The sequence below is a fragment of the Phalacrocorax aristotelis genome, chromosome 1 (genome assembly GCF_949628215.1).
Source record: "Phalacrocorax aristotelis chromosome 1, bGulAri2.1, whole genome shotgun sequence".
In the NCBI taxonomy this organism is placed as follows: domain Eukaryota; kingdom Metazoa; phylum Chordata; class Aves; order Suliformes; family Phalacrocoracidae; genus Phalacrocorax; species Phalacrocorax aristotelis.
In genome coordinates, this window is record NC_134276.1 from 86,165,047 (window position 1) to 86,178,403 (window position 13,357).

At 42.5% G+C, this 13,357-nt stretch overlaps 1 protein-coding gene across 1 annotated transcript in view; it reads left to right on the forward strand.

Moving 5' to 3' along the window:
• Positions 1-13,357, forward strand: part of PPEF1 (protein phosphatase with EF-hand domain 1) — a 30,682-nt gene continuing 17,325 nt past the window's right edge. The window contains exons 1-5 of the mRNA XM_075096518.1: positions 1-174; positions 4,718-4,845; positions 5,634-5,685; positions 11,329-11,498; positions 13,215-13,329. Of these exons, the coding sequence (XP_074952619.1) occupies positions 111-174; positions 4,718-4,845; positions 5,634-5,685; positions 11,329-11,498; positions 13,215-13,329 (529 nt within the window). The 5' untranslated portion in view covers positions 1-110. The remainder of the gene's footprint in view (positions 175-4,717; positions 4,846-5,633; positions 5,686-11,328; positions 11,499-13,214; positions 13,330-13,357) is intronic.

Below are 13,357 nucleotides of genomic sequence, written 5' to 3' on the forward strand. Positions count from 1 at the left end.
TGAGGAGCCCAGGAGGGTGTAATCCTCATCACGGAAGGAAAAACACAGGAAATGTGCGAAATGCTAAGAGCTGAGAGAAACATGCTTCATATCAGCAGCAACTAAAATTGATGGGCAGCATCATTGGAACCATGGGGTGCAGCAGTTCTGTAGCTGACAGAAGGTCAGAGAGAGGTGAGTACTGCCTTTGCCTTCAGGGTCAGTTGTTGCTCCCTCTGTAACAGCAGAAGAGGATTGCAAGCTAACATTTCCTCCTAGTCCTGTTGTCAAAATACTTGTTCAGAAAAAAATATTTTCTATTTATCTTCTTTTTAAAAGAGTGCATAGCTGTTAGATGCTGGCTGAGGTCACCTCTAACACCTGGAGATTGGGTTAGAAAAGATTCACATCATCTGGGACAGAAGTTAAATTTCAAATGTGTCTGTGCTCGTTCAGTCACTGGCAAAGCATATAGGGTAAGGTATTGAGGGCAACCTTTCATGGCCTTTCACAGCACAGGATTCCTGGGGAAACTCCCCCATTTTCCCTGCTGCTCAGTGGCCCCGATTATGAAACAAGTGTTATAAAGCAGAGCTATTACAATGACTCTCAGAATCAATTTTCTGCCATATCAAGTGCCTGGCCTGAAATTCTCCCTGACAGTCACTGAGGCTGTCAGTCGAAAGTCTCCACAGTACCTGGTTAAATGTTTAGTTAAAAAACTAATGCATCATCCCCCTGCTTTTAATCATACCATGCCCTGGTGTGAACACACCAATCTTTGCACAGGCAGGTGGGTTCCAGAATTGGCTCAGACCTTTGTGTCCTCCTTCAAGGTTTGTCATTAAAGCAGAATTTACAGATCTGCCGAGAGCCCTGTTACATGGCACTGTGCATAGTCTCAGGAGATTATTACGCTGAACAGCCATGGTTGAAAAGGAAGGCTCTTTTTGGCTACCAAGCCATGATACAAGTCACAGGAAACTGGTGACTAAGAAGCAGGACTATTTAATCATGGTTACAGGGATCCGAGCTGACTGGTCTAAAAGTGGCCCTCAGCTTTGTGTACGCTACTTGGCAGTCACAGCAGCGTCAGTGCTGTATCACAGCAGTGGAAGTAGAATGGAAACATCTGGGGTCCTAGACTTAACTGTAACTGGGAAGCGGTCCTTCTTCTTTGGGTTTGCATGCTACACGTATGTGTGCCTTGCAAGGCCTCGGGGATGAGTTAGCTGGGAATATTTCTGAGGGTCCAGTAGGTTGGAGTGGGCATGAGGAGCTGTACTCTTTCTCAGTCTACAACCATCAATACACATTGATATGGAGCCAGGCTTTGCTACCCCAAAGAGGGCTTATAATTTTGTGTGCTTGTTTGACAATGTTTTATTCTCTCCAGCTGCTGGATGGTATTCTTTCTGTACTTCAGCAGTAGTCAAATGATGCTGAACCATCATTCTATCTGCAGCCTGAGGCTGTACATCCCTCTAATGCAACAATAACATGCATTTAACAGGTGCTTGCTGGTGTAGAGACCTTCTGCAACTGATAATTTCTTTTACAAACGCAGTTTAGCCTAGTGTGAAAGTCATGTCTGATTCAGTCCTGAGAACAACAGTGCTGTAATAAGTACAATTTAAAAAAATGACAGGAAATATTCTGTTAGATTTGCAACATTAACCATAGTGGTCGATATGTATCTGCCTTATGTGATGCCAGTGGAACTGTGCCATGTTAAGTGCTCAGGACCATTAAGCAACCCAGGGGGGCTTTAATGGGAAGTTTAATGGTTCTGATGCTGGAAATCAGTTTCTGTGCTGGTGGCTGTTCTTTGCCCCTTAGGTACTCTTTCTAAACAGAAAAGTTGATGACAGCCTTGCTGTGATGTGTCAGGCTTTCAGGTCTGCGGTGGTGGGGATTCCAGAAAGGACAGAAAAGATATCTCAGAGTTTATGTAGGGTACCAAGGATGCTCTTAGTCATACAAGTACTACATTTCCTTCAGGCAGGAGGATTTTTCTAGGACAGATGCAATATCTGTAGGATGGGAGCCTTTACTGATTTTGGACTTGTCTGGACTAGAAAACTGTACCATTTTAACTATACTGTGTACTTATTAATGGTGAAATAAGCAAACAACATGCTATTATGGCACCTGTAAGCATTTGTATAAAAAAGCTTCCATATATTTATTAATAGACTCACTTTTCGTGGAATTTTTTCTTTACCTGCATAAATGTCAGTTTAAGAAAAAAATCATTCTCACTCAGTGGGTGCCACTCATCCTAGTCTCAAAATCCCTGGTATCTGTGATCAGCTAAAATAATTGACGAGTGTAAGCTGTTGTCCCTCTAATACAGAGCTTTTCTTTGCTGTTTTGCAGGGGAAGAAAACACATTAGTATGGATTGTTGGTTGTTATTTCTTGTTTTGTTTTGTTTTTCAGTATCAACTGTTCATTTTGGCAACTGTAATAAAATGTAAGCATATCTGTGTTAAGACATTAGTGTTGGTTTTAGTTTCCTCTTTTTTTTTCTTTTTCATGAATTTGCACTACTGTGCAGTGGTGATTGTGTCAAACTCTTGAATTCAGGAGAACGTCTCAGTTTTGTTTCCCTGCTTTTCCTGGTCGTCTGTTCACCTGCTCAGAAATGAGCTGTAGTTCTTGGGAACATCAGGAGATATCAGTATATTCCTTTGGTCCTTGTACCTTCAATAGAGTTGCCCTGCAGCTGCTTTGACTTGGTCTCGCAAGATCAGAAGCATAGACCTTTTTTCTGTGTCCTGTGCTGAGCTATTCAGGGTTGAGTTCCTTAGGAAACTCCTTGAAGTGAGGTGTTAGCTGTAGGGCTGGAGGCAAAAGCTTGACATTTCTGGCCCTGTCTACTTATTTGGTATCCTGCTGACAATACAAGGGGAGAAAGGTAGGGAGAAAGAGGTAAGGAACCAGTCAAGAAAGAATTATGTTCAACTTTAAGTGAGTAAATGTGACATCTCTTGAGAGCAGCCTCCTACCTTACTGTATTTTTTTGTTACCAGGCAACAATATGGTGGTGGTGATGTGGTTGCATTGGAACAGGTGCAGGATCCAATACCCCTGTCTTCCTCTCACTGTCATGCAGTGATGTATGTAATGCCTCTTGACTGCCCCTGTTAGTGCTCTGTAGGGCTAAGCATGTTAATACAGAGTCCCCTTCGGACCATAATGTGAGCAAATTACTACATTTGAATTTGCCATTATTTCAGCTGCTAAATTTTCAAGGCAGTAGCTGCATTTTGTTCCATTTTTTGTATAGTAAATGGTGTCCTCCTCTGGATGATAAATCCATGCTTACGTATGCCTAAGTATATGAATCGTGCATTTATTATTCCTCTCTAGCTATCTTAACAAAAACAGTTAACAAACAACTGAGGAATTCTTTTTGCAAAGGTAGTTTATCTTTCTTCATAAGCATCTTAAAGCACTAGAGAGTCACAGCTCTGTGAAACAGCAGACATTACTGCTGAGCTCATCTGTTCCTCCTCTCCCAAGCCCATGGTTATTTCAGGCTGAGCACAGCCCCTCCAGCCTTCTGTTTTCTCTCCTCCGTCCAGGTCTGTCAGAGCTGCAGTGATCACCTGTAATGCTGAGTGCATGCCTGCCTGCCTTTCCTCTTGTCGTCCTGCTGGCAGTCCTTCTGCCATCCACATTTCATGCCCTGTCTCCTGAGAGCTGCTGCCCTTTGGGTGCCAGGAGTAGCAGGGGGGATTAGAGGGATCAGGTGGGCATCAGCTCCCAGAGCTCCTGTCCTCCTGCACAGCTCTCACTTGTGGCCACTGTTCACGCAGCACTAACTGCTTGGCAGAGGTGGGAGGAGCTTTCCCCACAGGGCAACGCACTCCCCAGAGCCTCTTATCTGAGCAGCTAAGGGAATGTGATCTGGTTGTGGTGTGACTGGGGCCTGTAGGCAGCAGGTCCTTCACCCCAGGCTCCAGTCCTGGCCACTGTCCTTCAGTGAAGTTTCCAGCAGTTTTCCAGCCTGGGACAATAGTAGACACAACTTCTTGAAGCACTGAGTGGGATATGTATTCTGCACATAGTTCAAAATAGTCTTCTGACATGTCCCATTGAATTCTTGGGGTGAGTGTTCCTTTGTTCACCAACCTAGCCAAAGATTAGGCAACTACTTAAGCATCTAATCTGCCCTTCAATACCATTTGTTAACATTTTACGCTAAGGCTTGCATTTTGCTGGCTTTCTGATACAAGCTGTGCAGGCAAAAATTTTCATTTAACAGAGGCTGTTACAAACTCTGTCATTACACAATGCTCATGTTACAGCTTGCTGAAGCTTTTTACAGCAGCTTGGTAAAGAAATGCATTTTGTTGGTAGGCCAAACTGCTTTTCTTTTTTTATTTACCTTCCCAAAACCCACATACTGCCCATCAGCTGAACATGGCTGACTTCTTACATGGGTACTGTCTTCAGGACAATGAAATGGGGAAGGTTTCTAACAATAAAGGCCTGAGCAAGTCAGCTAGTTTGGGATCTGTACTCAAAGAGGGAAACACTAAATGCACCATGTATTCATTATCAGAAAATGCTTTTTAAGTCTCAGTTTTACAGAGCTTCATCTTAATATCAACCGCGCACAATGGACTGAATTTGTCATCTGTCTGCAAAATTCTGCAAAGGTAGCGTGTGTACGTTCATTGTAGATTACACTGCATCCACGTGTGCTCCATTGCTTTCTGTTTTGACAGTCATCAGAGCTGCTATCCTCATACAGAATTGGTACCGCTTTACAATGGCCCGGCTAGAGATGAAGCGCCGCTATTCTCTGAGTATCTTTCAGTCAATTGAATATGCTGATGAGCAAGATCAACTACAGGTTTGTAATCTTCTATTATTCCTGTACATGTTACACCCAGAAGACTGAAGTTGCACAAACAAAATGGGTATGTGGTTATTTCTACCTACGGAGCTCTGTCCTGTACAATAAAACTGCTTCCCTGCCTCACACATGAACTAATTAAGTTGTGCCTCTGTGTGTGTATATATATATAACTACATAAGCAGCAGAACGCTCTTCTGCCTGTACAACAATACCTAGGTTAGAGGTTCCTGTAGAACAGCTCTGTTAGCTAGGGGTTGCAGGTCATCCCACTACATGAGTGATCTTAACTGTGGCTGTGAGGCGAAATACATGCAACAGAGATATCAATGTCTCAGCATGACAGCCCAGTCTTCCTTCAGGGTCAATACAGGGAATTAGGAACTTCTAGGGCTTTGTGTTCATCCTAGCACCAGTGTCTAAAGTCAGATCGGTGCATTTTAGTAGTTTCTTTCTATTGACTACAAAGGAAATCTAGACAAATCGTCTGCAAGATGGCAAGAAGAATTACACCCAAAAATGTCAGCCGCATTGATACAGCCCTGGAACTTTGTACGTATTCATATAGTGTCAATCTGCTAATTTGCAGCAAAGAAGGAAAGGAGTAAGCCATTTTTGAAGTAGGGCACAAGTTGTGTCATCATTGTGGGCTGATGCTACAGTAGTGTCTTAGTTCCCCCTAAATGGGAATTTGCTAGTAATTGAGTAAGGAAGGAGGATGTTAATGCTTGTTGGATCCCCTAAACTGATCAGTGTGTGTTTCTTCTTTTCTTTTCCATTCTCAGCTGTCCAACTTTTTTACTTTCATGCTGGATCACTGTACTCATCCTGATTCAGGTAAGGATAAAAATCAAAGAAATACGGAGATTCTGTTTCAAAAACCTGATGTGAGGGAAGTTAATTTTTAGTGTGATGTTTACAGCCTATGGCACTTGCTGGGACTGAGGTTTGATTTCCCAAATACTGTGATAAGAATTTGATTCTGTAAGTGTTGACTCTGCTCAATATCTACTCAGTGAGTCAAGATGTAAGACAGGACAGATACCTGTTGTCCTTATGAGAATACTCAGAGGTGCTCAGAGTGCTTTCTTATATGTTACTGCCCTAAAGCTGTTCTCATGGCAGTCTTCCTGACTCCAATTTTCACAGCTTTCTGTGCATGTTTTCTTAAACTGTGAGATGTGATTATCCAGAAAGAATGTGTCTAGTTGGTTTAGGGCAGATGTAATCAGAGAAGTTGCTCTTCTTTTGTTTGTTTTGATTTGGTTTTTTCCTCCCCTGAAGGGCCGGAAATTTAATTTGTTCTAGATTTTGCTGCAAAACATTTATCAGTATGTAAATGACTAAAAATGAAATAAATTTAAACTGCTGGAGACAAATCTGTAGGAACCATCTCAATTCAAAGAATAACCTTTAATTTTTTAAGTATTTTGAGATCCTTGGACAAAACTTACTTTTGAGGTCAGGCTCAACAGAAGGACAGACTGAAAGTGACTTCCTAAGTCCAGAAAACAAACATGACTTCCCCGAACAAATTGAGAATAGATCTAATCCCACCAGAGTTAAAAAGGAGGCTGTCCCGTTCTTATTGAATTACAAGAGAATGTCCTTTCTCTTTCACCTGGTCCAGCCACAGGTTATTCCAATTAAAATTTGCACAAGACACTTTGATAGCAGGATAAAACCACCATCAAAACCATAAGTGGTTCAGTGTTCCAAGGACAACCATTAGAAATGGCAATTTTTCTCTCTTAAATACTTTAGAGTGCCTAATGCTCTCTGTGCTCTGCAGAGAAAGAAATTATGTCTGAGCCTTGCTCCAAAGCCAAGGCAGATGATACAATAGTCGTTCCTTTGATTTTTTCCATTACTACTGTATTCTGCAAAAAAATCTGTTTTAGTCATTTAACTTCCTGAGAAGGAATTGGCAAACTTGAACAAAATCAGACACTGCTCACTTCATCTGCTTCTTCTGCATGCTGATAGCACACCTCAGTTCAGCTTTTCCACCTGAGTGGGAAAGAAAATAGTAGCGCTAGGTCTGAGATTTGGAAAAATAGTATTAATCTCTATTTTCATTATAATATAAAAGGAAATTTTACAGCTGCTCACTGTAGATATGATTTATCCACCTTTCTTAACTGTGTCTGTTGACAGAAGGAAGAAGGGTGAGTGAGGTGACTTGCTAGGGCTCAGGATGTGGCTGGGGTACAGAGCACACTGCTACATGCATAGGCTGTTTGTGGGCAGATGGAGATCCAGGCCCCACCTGTGCACGGGGTGGGACGGAGGTTACTGAGGGCTACCCCTTGTCACCACTGTGGGGGTGACCTGTGTCTTGGTCTTGCAGATATTGGGAGCTGCGGACGTGGTTCAGGCTGAAACACATGATAAAGTGTATGGTTTATGGTAAAGCTCCCCTTTGTCTTCCTTGCTTAAAACTTTTATCTGTTAGGGCTGAAGTTGTTAAGAATTGATAACTGCTCCAAAGGCTGTATTTTTGTCTTTGTTTGTTATTTCCCCCTTTCTAACACCCCATGTTGCAGCTACCAGAACCTGAAAAGAAACAGAAAGATTCTGAAAGGTACATGTTTAATAGTGAGATGGCCCAGGCCACCTATGCAAGGAGCTGACTGAGGGATTTTTTTTAGGATTTGCTTATCAAATTTGCGGGTTTTGGTTATGTTTGTCCAGCTACTGACTCTGTGCATTCCTTACTTCAAGCTTTTGATTGCTTGCCCCTCTAAGTGACCTTTGCAGCACCCATGCTAGCTCCACTGATTTAAGCAAAATCATTGCTGAATAAAGTGATTCGTAATGAACTGCTTCCAATTCTGCTGAATCATGGTTTTAAGATGTGAGCCATGATAAGTGTAAACATAACAAGCAGAGAGGCTTCAAATGGGCTTTGCTATTCCCAAGCATTTTCTAAACCCACGATTCTCTGTGGTTTTTTTCATCGGTGAGTACTCACTTAAATTACAGTGATAGCATATGGTTCAAAAGCTCTCTCTGTGAAGACAGTATATAATATTCTTACCAGAGAATAGGTTGCCTCTTCTTCTCAGTATGTGTTGAGAAAGCTACCTGAAGATTTTGTGATCGGTGTTTTTCCTTACATTATAAACCACTCAGACTCCGCTATTCATCTGGTTACTTTCCTCTTTTTAATCTTTTTCAGAATGTGTTTTTCAAAGAAAGAAAGCAGCCACCATCTCATTAACACAGTAGTGCTTTTGATGTGATTGTTTATCTGTTGTACCCTGAAGCTTTTTTCATCCTCTCATCCTGCTTAAGATGTCAGTGCAGTTTAAGTTGTGATTGGGATATTATATAGCCGTGTCTTGTTCTTGTTCTGCTTCTGATTAAAGGCTATTTTCCAAGGGTTTGTGGGAAGTAAGAATTAAAAACTTTTCCACCTTACTCTTTTCTCCCTCCTCCAAAAAATCTGCATACCTACTCAGCCTTTCAATTGAAAGATCTCTGGTCAGAGACAGCTGGAAACTGCTTTTCCAGGAAAAGGTGACCTATTTACTCACTTTTTTGTTGGCATATTGAGGGTGAGAAGGCTGCAAACATGTTCTAGGCAAAGTGGTGGGACTGGGAGTCCAAGGCACCCCTGGCTATGCCTCTCAAGGTCACCAGGGTAGGAGCCACATCTCCTGCAGCCTTCCTTCAAAAGGGAAAAAAAAGAGAAGGTGCTGTTTTCTGCAGTTTCATTGCCCGTGATGCCTTCCTTACAGCATTAACACCCTTCAAAGGCTTTTTGCATAGCGTGATTCTTGCAGTGGGCAATAAGTCACAGCTGCTTGCAGCTTACAGCGCCAGGAATGGAGTGAAGGAATAAATATTTGGAGCATTATAGAAATCTTTATCCTCTTGGGCTCAAGGTCCATCTGACTGTGACCTGTTGGCTGCGGATCAGTATCTGCCAGATGTAAGAGCACTCCTCAGGAGCCAGAGGTGCTCTCAGGTACCCCAGTGGCTAGTCTGAAGGCACATGGATGGTGGCAGAACAGACCTTATTTCAGAGCAGCAGAAATAGCTGATTCCCTGTTACCCTGATTGTGAATACATTCTTGGCAGTGGCGTCTTTGTCTTGCCTTGAACAACTCTTATGGTGAGGTGGTCTTGTCAGGAGACCCAGGTCCCTGGGCTTTCTGTGGTGAAACTGACTCCATGTAGCTCTGGGCTTTCATTTTTAACATGGAATATTGCTATTGTCCTGTAGGATAGTTGTGTGGAGTCCGCTAATAGCGAAGGCTCAATTCACTGTGCTTGGGCTAGACTTCTGGTGTCAGAATACAAAGCAGGTCATTCCCTGCACTCTCTGTAGTCGGTGGAGAGATGCAGGTACTGGCAGACTGTATTGCATTCTGTCTTAAGATGGGTGCCTGAACTAGGCATGTCAAGAGTTTTTGTCCCTGTCTTTCAATATGGACTGAAATAGCCTTGACAGCTTCAACTAGAAGATGACTAAAATGAGAAGGGTGCCAAATCCTTCAGAATTAGTCCTGCGTGGGGCTTGTGGTGAGCTAGGGTACTTGTCGGCCAACACACAAATCCCCATTCTGCATTAGGGCATCCATTACTGACTCCTCTGACAGTTGAAAGACTGCCTGAGGAGGTGTAAGCACACTCTAAGGCTAATGACCATGAGTGGCTTTTGGCGACTCATCCAGAAGTGGAAAATGGGGTGTACTTTGCAGAGATATGCACTACAGGGAAGGAGATTGGGTTTCTCAGCCTGGGCATGTGCCAAAAAGGAAGCAAGACTGCGAGGAAGGCAGGTTCATGTTCAGAGGTAAAGGGAAGGCAGCCTGCTGTGTGCAGGAAGGGAGGGCTGGGGTAGGAGCAGGCATAGGCAGGCCTCTGCCTGGCTTGAAATGCTGAGGAGACTGCCGACTCTGAAGTAGTCATGTCAGATTAGGAGAGCCTCTGGCTAGAACAGGCAAGCAATGAGGAATTGGGGTGGTCTGAGGAACGGGCTTCATGGTCTGCAGCCACCTACTTCCTGAGAAGTAGAGCACAGAGGGAGATGCCATCCAGAGACCTGCTGCTAGAGCTGGGACAAGACTTGGTGCATATGTGCTTGGCTGATCAGTATGTGGGACTGAGCAGTTTCAGCCCATGGGTGATGTTCTGGCATCTGGCCAGACAAAACTGTAACTGTGGTGGAAGACTGAAAATCAGACTGTATTTGTGGGAAACGGTGAACCCTGATCACCTTGCTGTTACTTGATGCCTTAATCCATTTACATGGCTGTATACTGAATGTGCTAATCAGCTAACAGCAGAAGAGCTGATAAAAAGGGGGGTTTCGTAATCCAGAGCTGATAAAAAGTGTATTTTTATCTATTTTTTTCTTTAATATGGATTTTATCGAGTTACAAGACAAGCTGCCCTTTATGAATCTCATAATTTATGAGGCCTCATGCTGGTTTTGGCTGCTGTGAGTTTTGAGTCACAGCCACGGGTGTTCCTCCAGCAATAAATAATACATTTTTATTTCCATTTGCATCTAATCAAGGTTACAGAAAACTTACCTGTAGCCCAGCAAAAAGTGTTTACAATAGTCATCTCACAGGACCAGCTCTGCAACAGCAGCTGCCAGAACACTGTCCTCTAAGGTCTCGTTCTTTCTTTTAGTAGAATATATGATAAAGACAATCTGCAAGAAAAAAACCTGAAATCTACTGTTCACTCAGTTACATTTCAAGGCCATGTCAAGAAAATACCTGATTGAAGCGGTTAGCAATGTTCCTGCTTTCTCCATGTTCCAGGAAAATTAGAAGCTCTGCTCTACTTTTACCACTATGTTTTTGTTTACTTTATTTCATCCAATGCTTTTATGGCAGCCAACCAAAAGCTGGCATTGTCTCCTAGTTGTATCAGAAAGGAATGCTTTGCAATCCACTGTGAACAAATAGGATTTTGTTGATGACTTTTTAAATAATCACTGGCCTGCTGGCATTTAGCCCAAAAAATTTACATAGAAAATAAAAGCAGTAAAAGTGAATCTTTAAAACCTGTATTAAAAGTGTAATATTGGACTTTAAACACATGATGGTCATTGAATGATCAGACATGGCTTTTGAATCTCCTTGCTTTGTGGGGCAAGGAGAATAAAGTCTATAACAAGTTATGTTTCTCATTACCTATGATAGCAGATTGCTTCACAACTTCAGTGCAAAATGTTTTGTACCCTGACCACAGATACTGGCTGTTGGGCAGAGTTTTTACCTGTTTTTTTCATTTGCTTGGGTTTTGGATTTTTTTGTTTGATTGTTTGTTTTTAGTATTGTGAAAATATCTGGGGAGACCTGGAGCTCGTCCACTCTACACAGCAGGAGTTAGCCACTGTAATACTGCAGCAAGTAAAGCATCAGTTACATTCAACCAGTTCTGGACATGCTGTTACAGCCCTATGAGGGACCGGTGGAGTTAATACATTGTTGTTTTTCTTCCCTCTTGTTCCAGTTTCTCACATTTTCACCAGCCCTCGTGTTTCTCAGGTAGTAGATGAAGGCTTATATTTACCAGACTTTGAAAAGATTGATGTTCCAGATTCCTATTATGGACCACGGCTCTCATTTCCCCTTACTGTTGACGATGCCAATGCTCTTCTTCATGCTTTCAGGAATGAACAGGTAAGTTGTAACTAGTGTGATTTCTTTTTACTTATTTTACTTCTCTCTCAAGTTGTAGCTCCACAATCAGTTGAATCCAATGTAAGGCTAAGGTGGTACCCAAGGAGATATTTCTCCCTTCTTTTCCATGCCATTACCCTTTCCACCTAGCCCCATGTGATCATACAGGTACATGGTGAGCTGTCTTGGAGAAACCAATCTGGCTGGAAGCTAACACAACAAAATCAAAAGCAGTCAGTTCTCAGCCAGACCAGTTCCCAGATTTGATTCACTACTTGGCTGCATGACCACCAGAGGCAGCACTGGGAAGGGTCAGGGACTAGTGGGGACCTTCTCTTCTAGCACTGAGATTACAGTGATCATGAAATGGAAACCCTTAGCAGCTGCTAGACAGGGGTTATCAGTGAGGGTGCAGGACTGGGGAAGATGTCCTAAGCTGACCTAGAAACTAGTTATCATCTTTTTCTGGGTTGGAAGTGCTCCTTGTGTGGTCCTCTTCTCTTTTTTCCCCCACCCGTTCTTTTTAGAGGAATTGAGGTGCAAGGGTTAATCACCTCGTTCCAGTGTACAAGATTCCACCATAATGGAAGATTGAATACAAAGCATCGCTAATGTAGCGGAACAGGGTGATAGCACAAATCTCAGGAGCTTGCTGCTGCAGCTGCCAAGGCACTGAGAAGGCTGTTGCTGATTCTTTCTCTGTGTTCCTGAGCAAGACCCTTTGCTGCCCTCTTACAAGATGTGGATGGGGCAGGGAGGCATTACATGGCACAGCTTTGTTTGAACTTGTGGTCATTTGTGCTTAACAATATACTGTATAGAAAGGCTAAGCATCTATCTTGCTTTTCAATTTACTAAATAATGGTGGTGGGTTTTATGCTGTAATTTTCTGTGGTGGCTGATCTTAAAAGTAGCATGATAAATGAGCCCACCCAGACTTCACCTTACTGTCAGCTCTCTCTCTTACTATGGTTGGCATTTTATTAAGGAAATGATTATATGTAGTTGGCCTGCTTTGTTTGCTTTAGAAGCATGAATCTTGAAAAGTCAGTTGGTACTCATCTATCTCCTCTACCAAACTTCTGAAGAGCTGTGTTTGAATTAAAAGCCTTAAAAATCACTGACTGACAAAATTATCGTAAAAAGCATTAGCAGAGAAGACCAGAAGCTTCAAGGCTGCATTCTCAGAACATCTTCACAGCAAACCGGCAGATAGCTCTTAACAAGGCAACCCTTGCCAGAGTTCCCCTCTCATTATTTTTGCAATTTGCTGAAATATCAGTTATGGCCTTTGGGGTTTTTTGGGGGGTTTGTGGGTGTTTCATTTTTTTCCTTTTAACTCACAGCTAGAACTACATCCCTTTTTTTTCCCCTCAGTTACTTTGAACAGATGACCTTATGCAATGATTCCGAGTGCTGTATTACTCAGTCTCTTATCCTTTCTGTAGATGGGAAGAGTAGAAAGAGTACGCTAGAAATAAAATGGGAAAATATGTAAAGCAAGTTCACTAAGGGCTGTAGATCCATTCACCAGGAAGCAAGTGCAAAGCTATGAACACTTCTAATTCCCAGCACTAAACCGTACAGGCTGTAATCATGTCTGGAGGTCTGTAGTATAAATAATCTTGGCAATACGTGACTGATATTAATAAAGCAGACAGACATATCGCTACTTCTAATAAGTGTCCCTTTTCTCCTTGCATTTTTTTCTCACAGCTGCTTCATGCCCGCTATGTACTGCAGCTCTTACATGAAACTAGGAGAGTTCTCAAGGAGATGCCAAATATCACACATCTTTCAACTTCCTACTCCAGGGAGATAACTGTCTGTGGTAAGGTGCCAGAGGAGATAACAGCTTT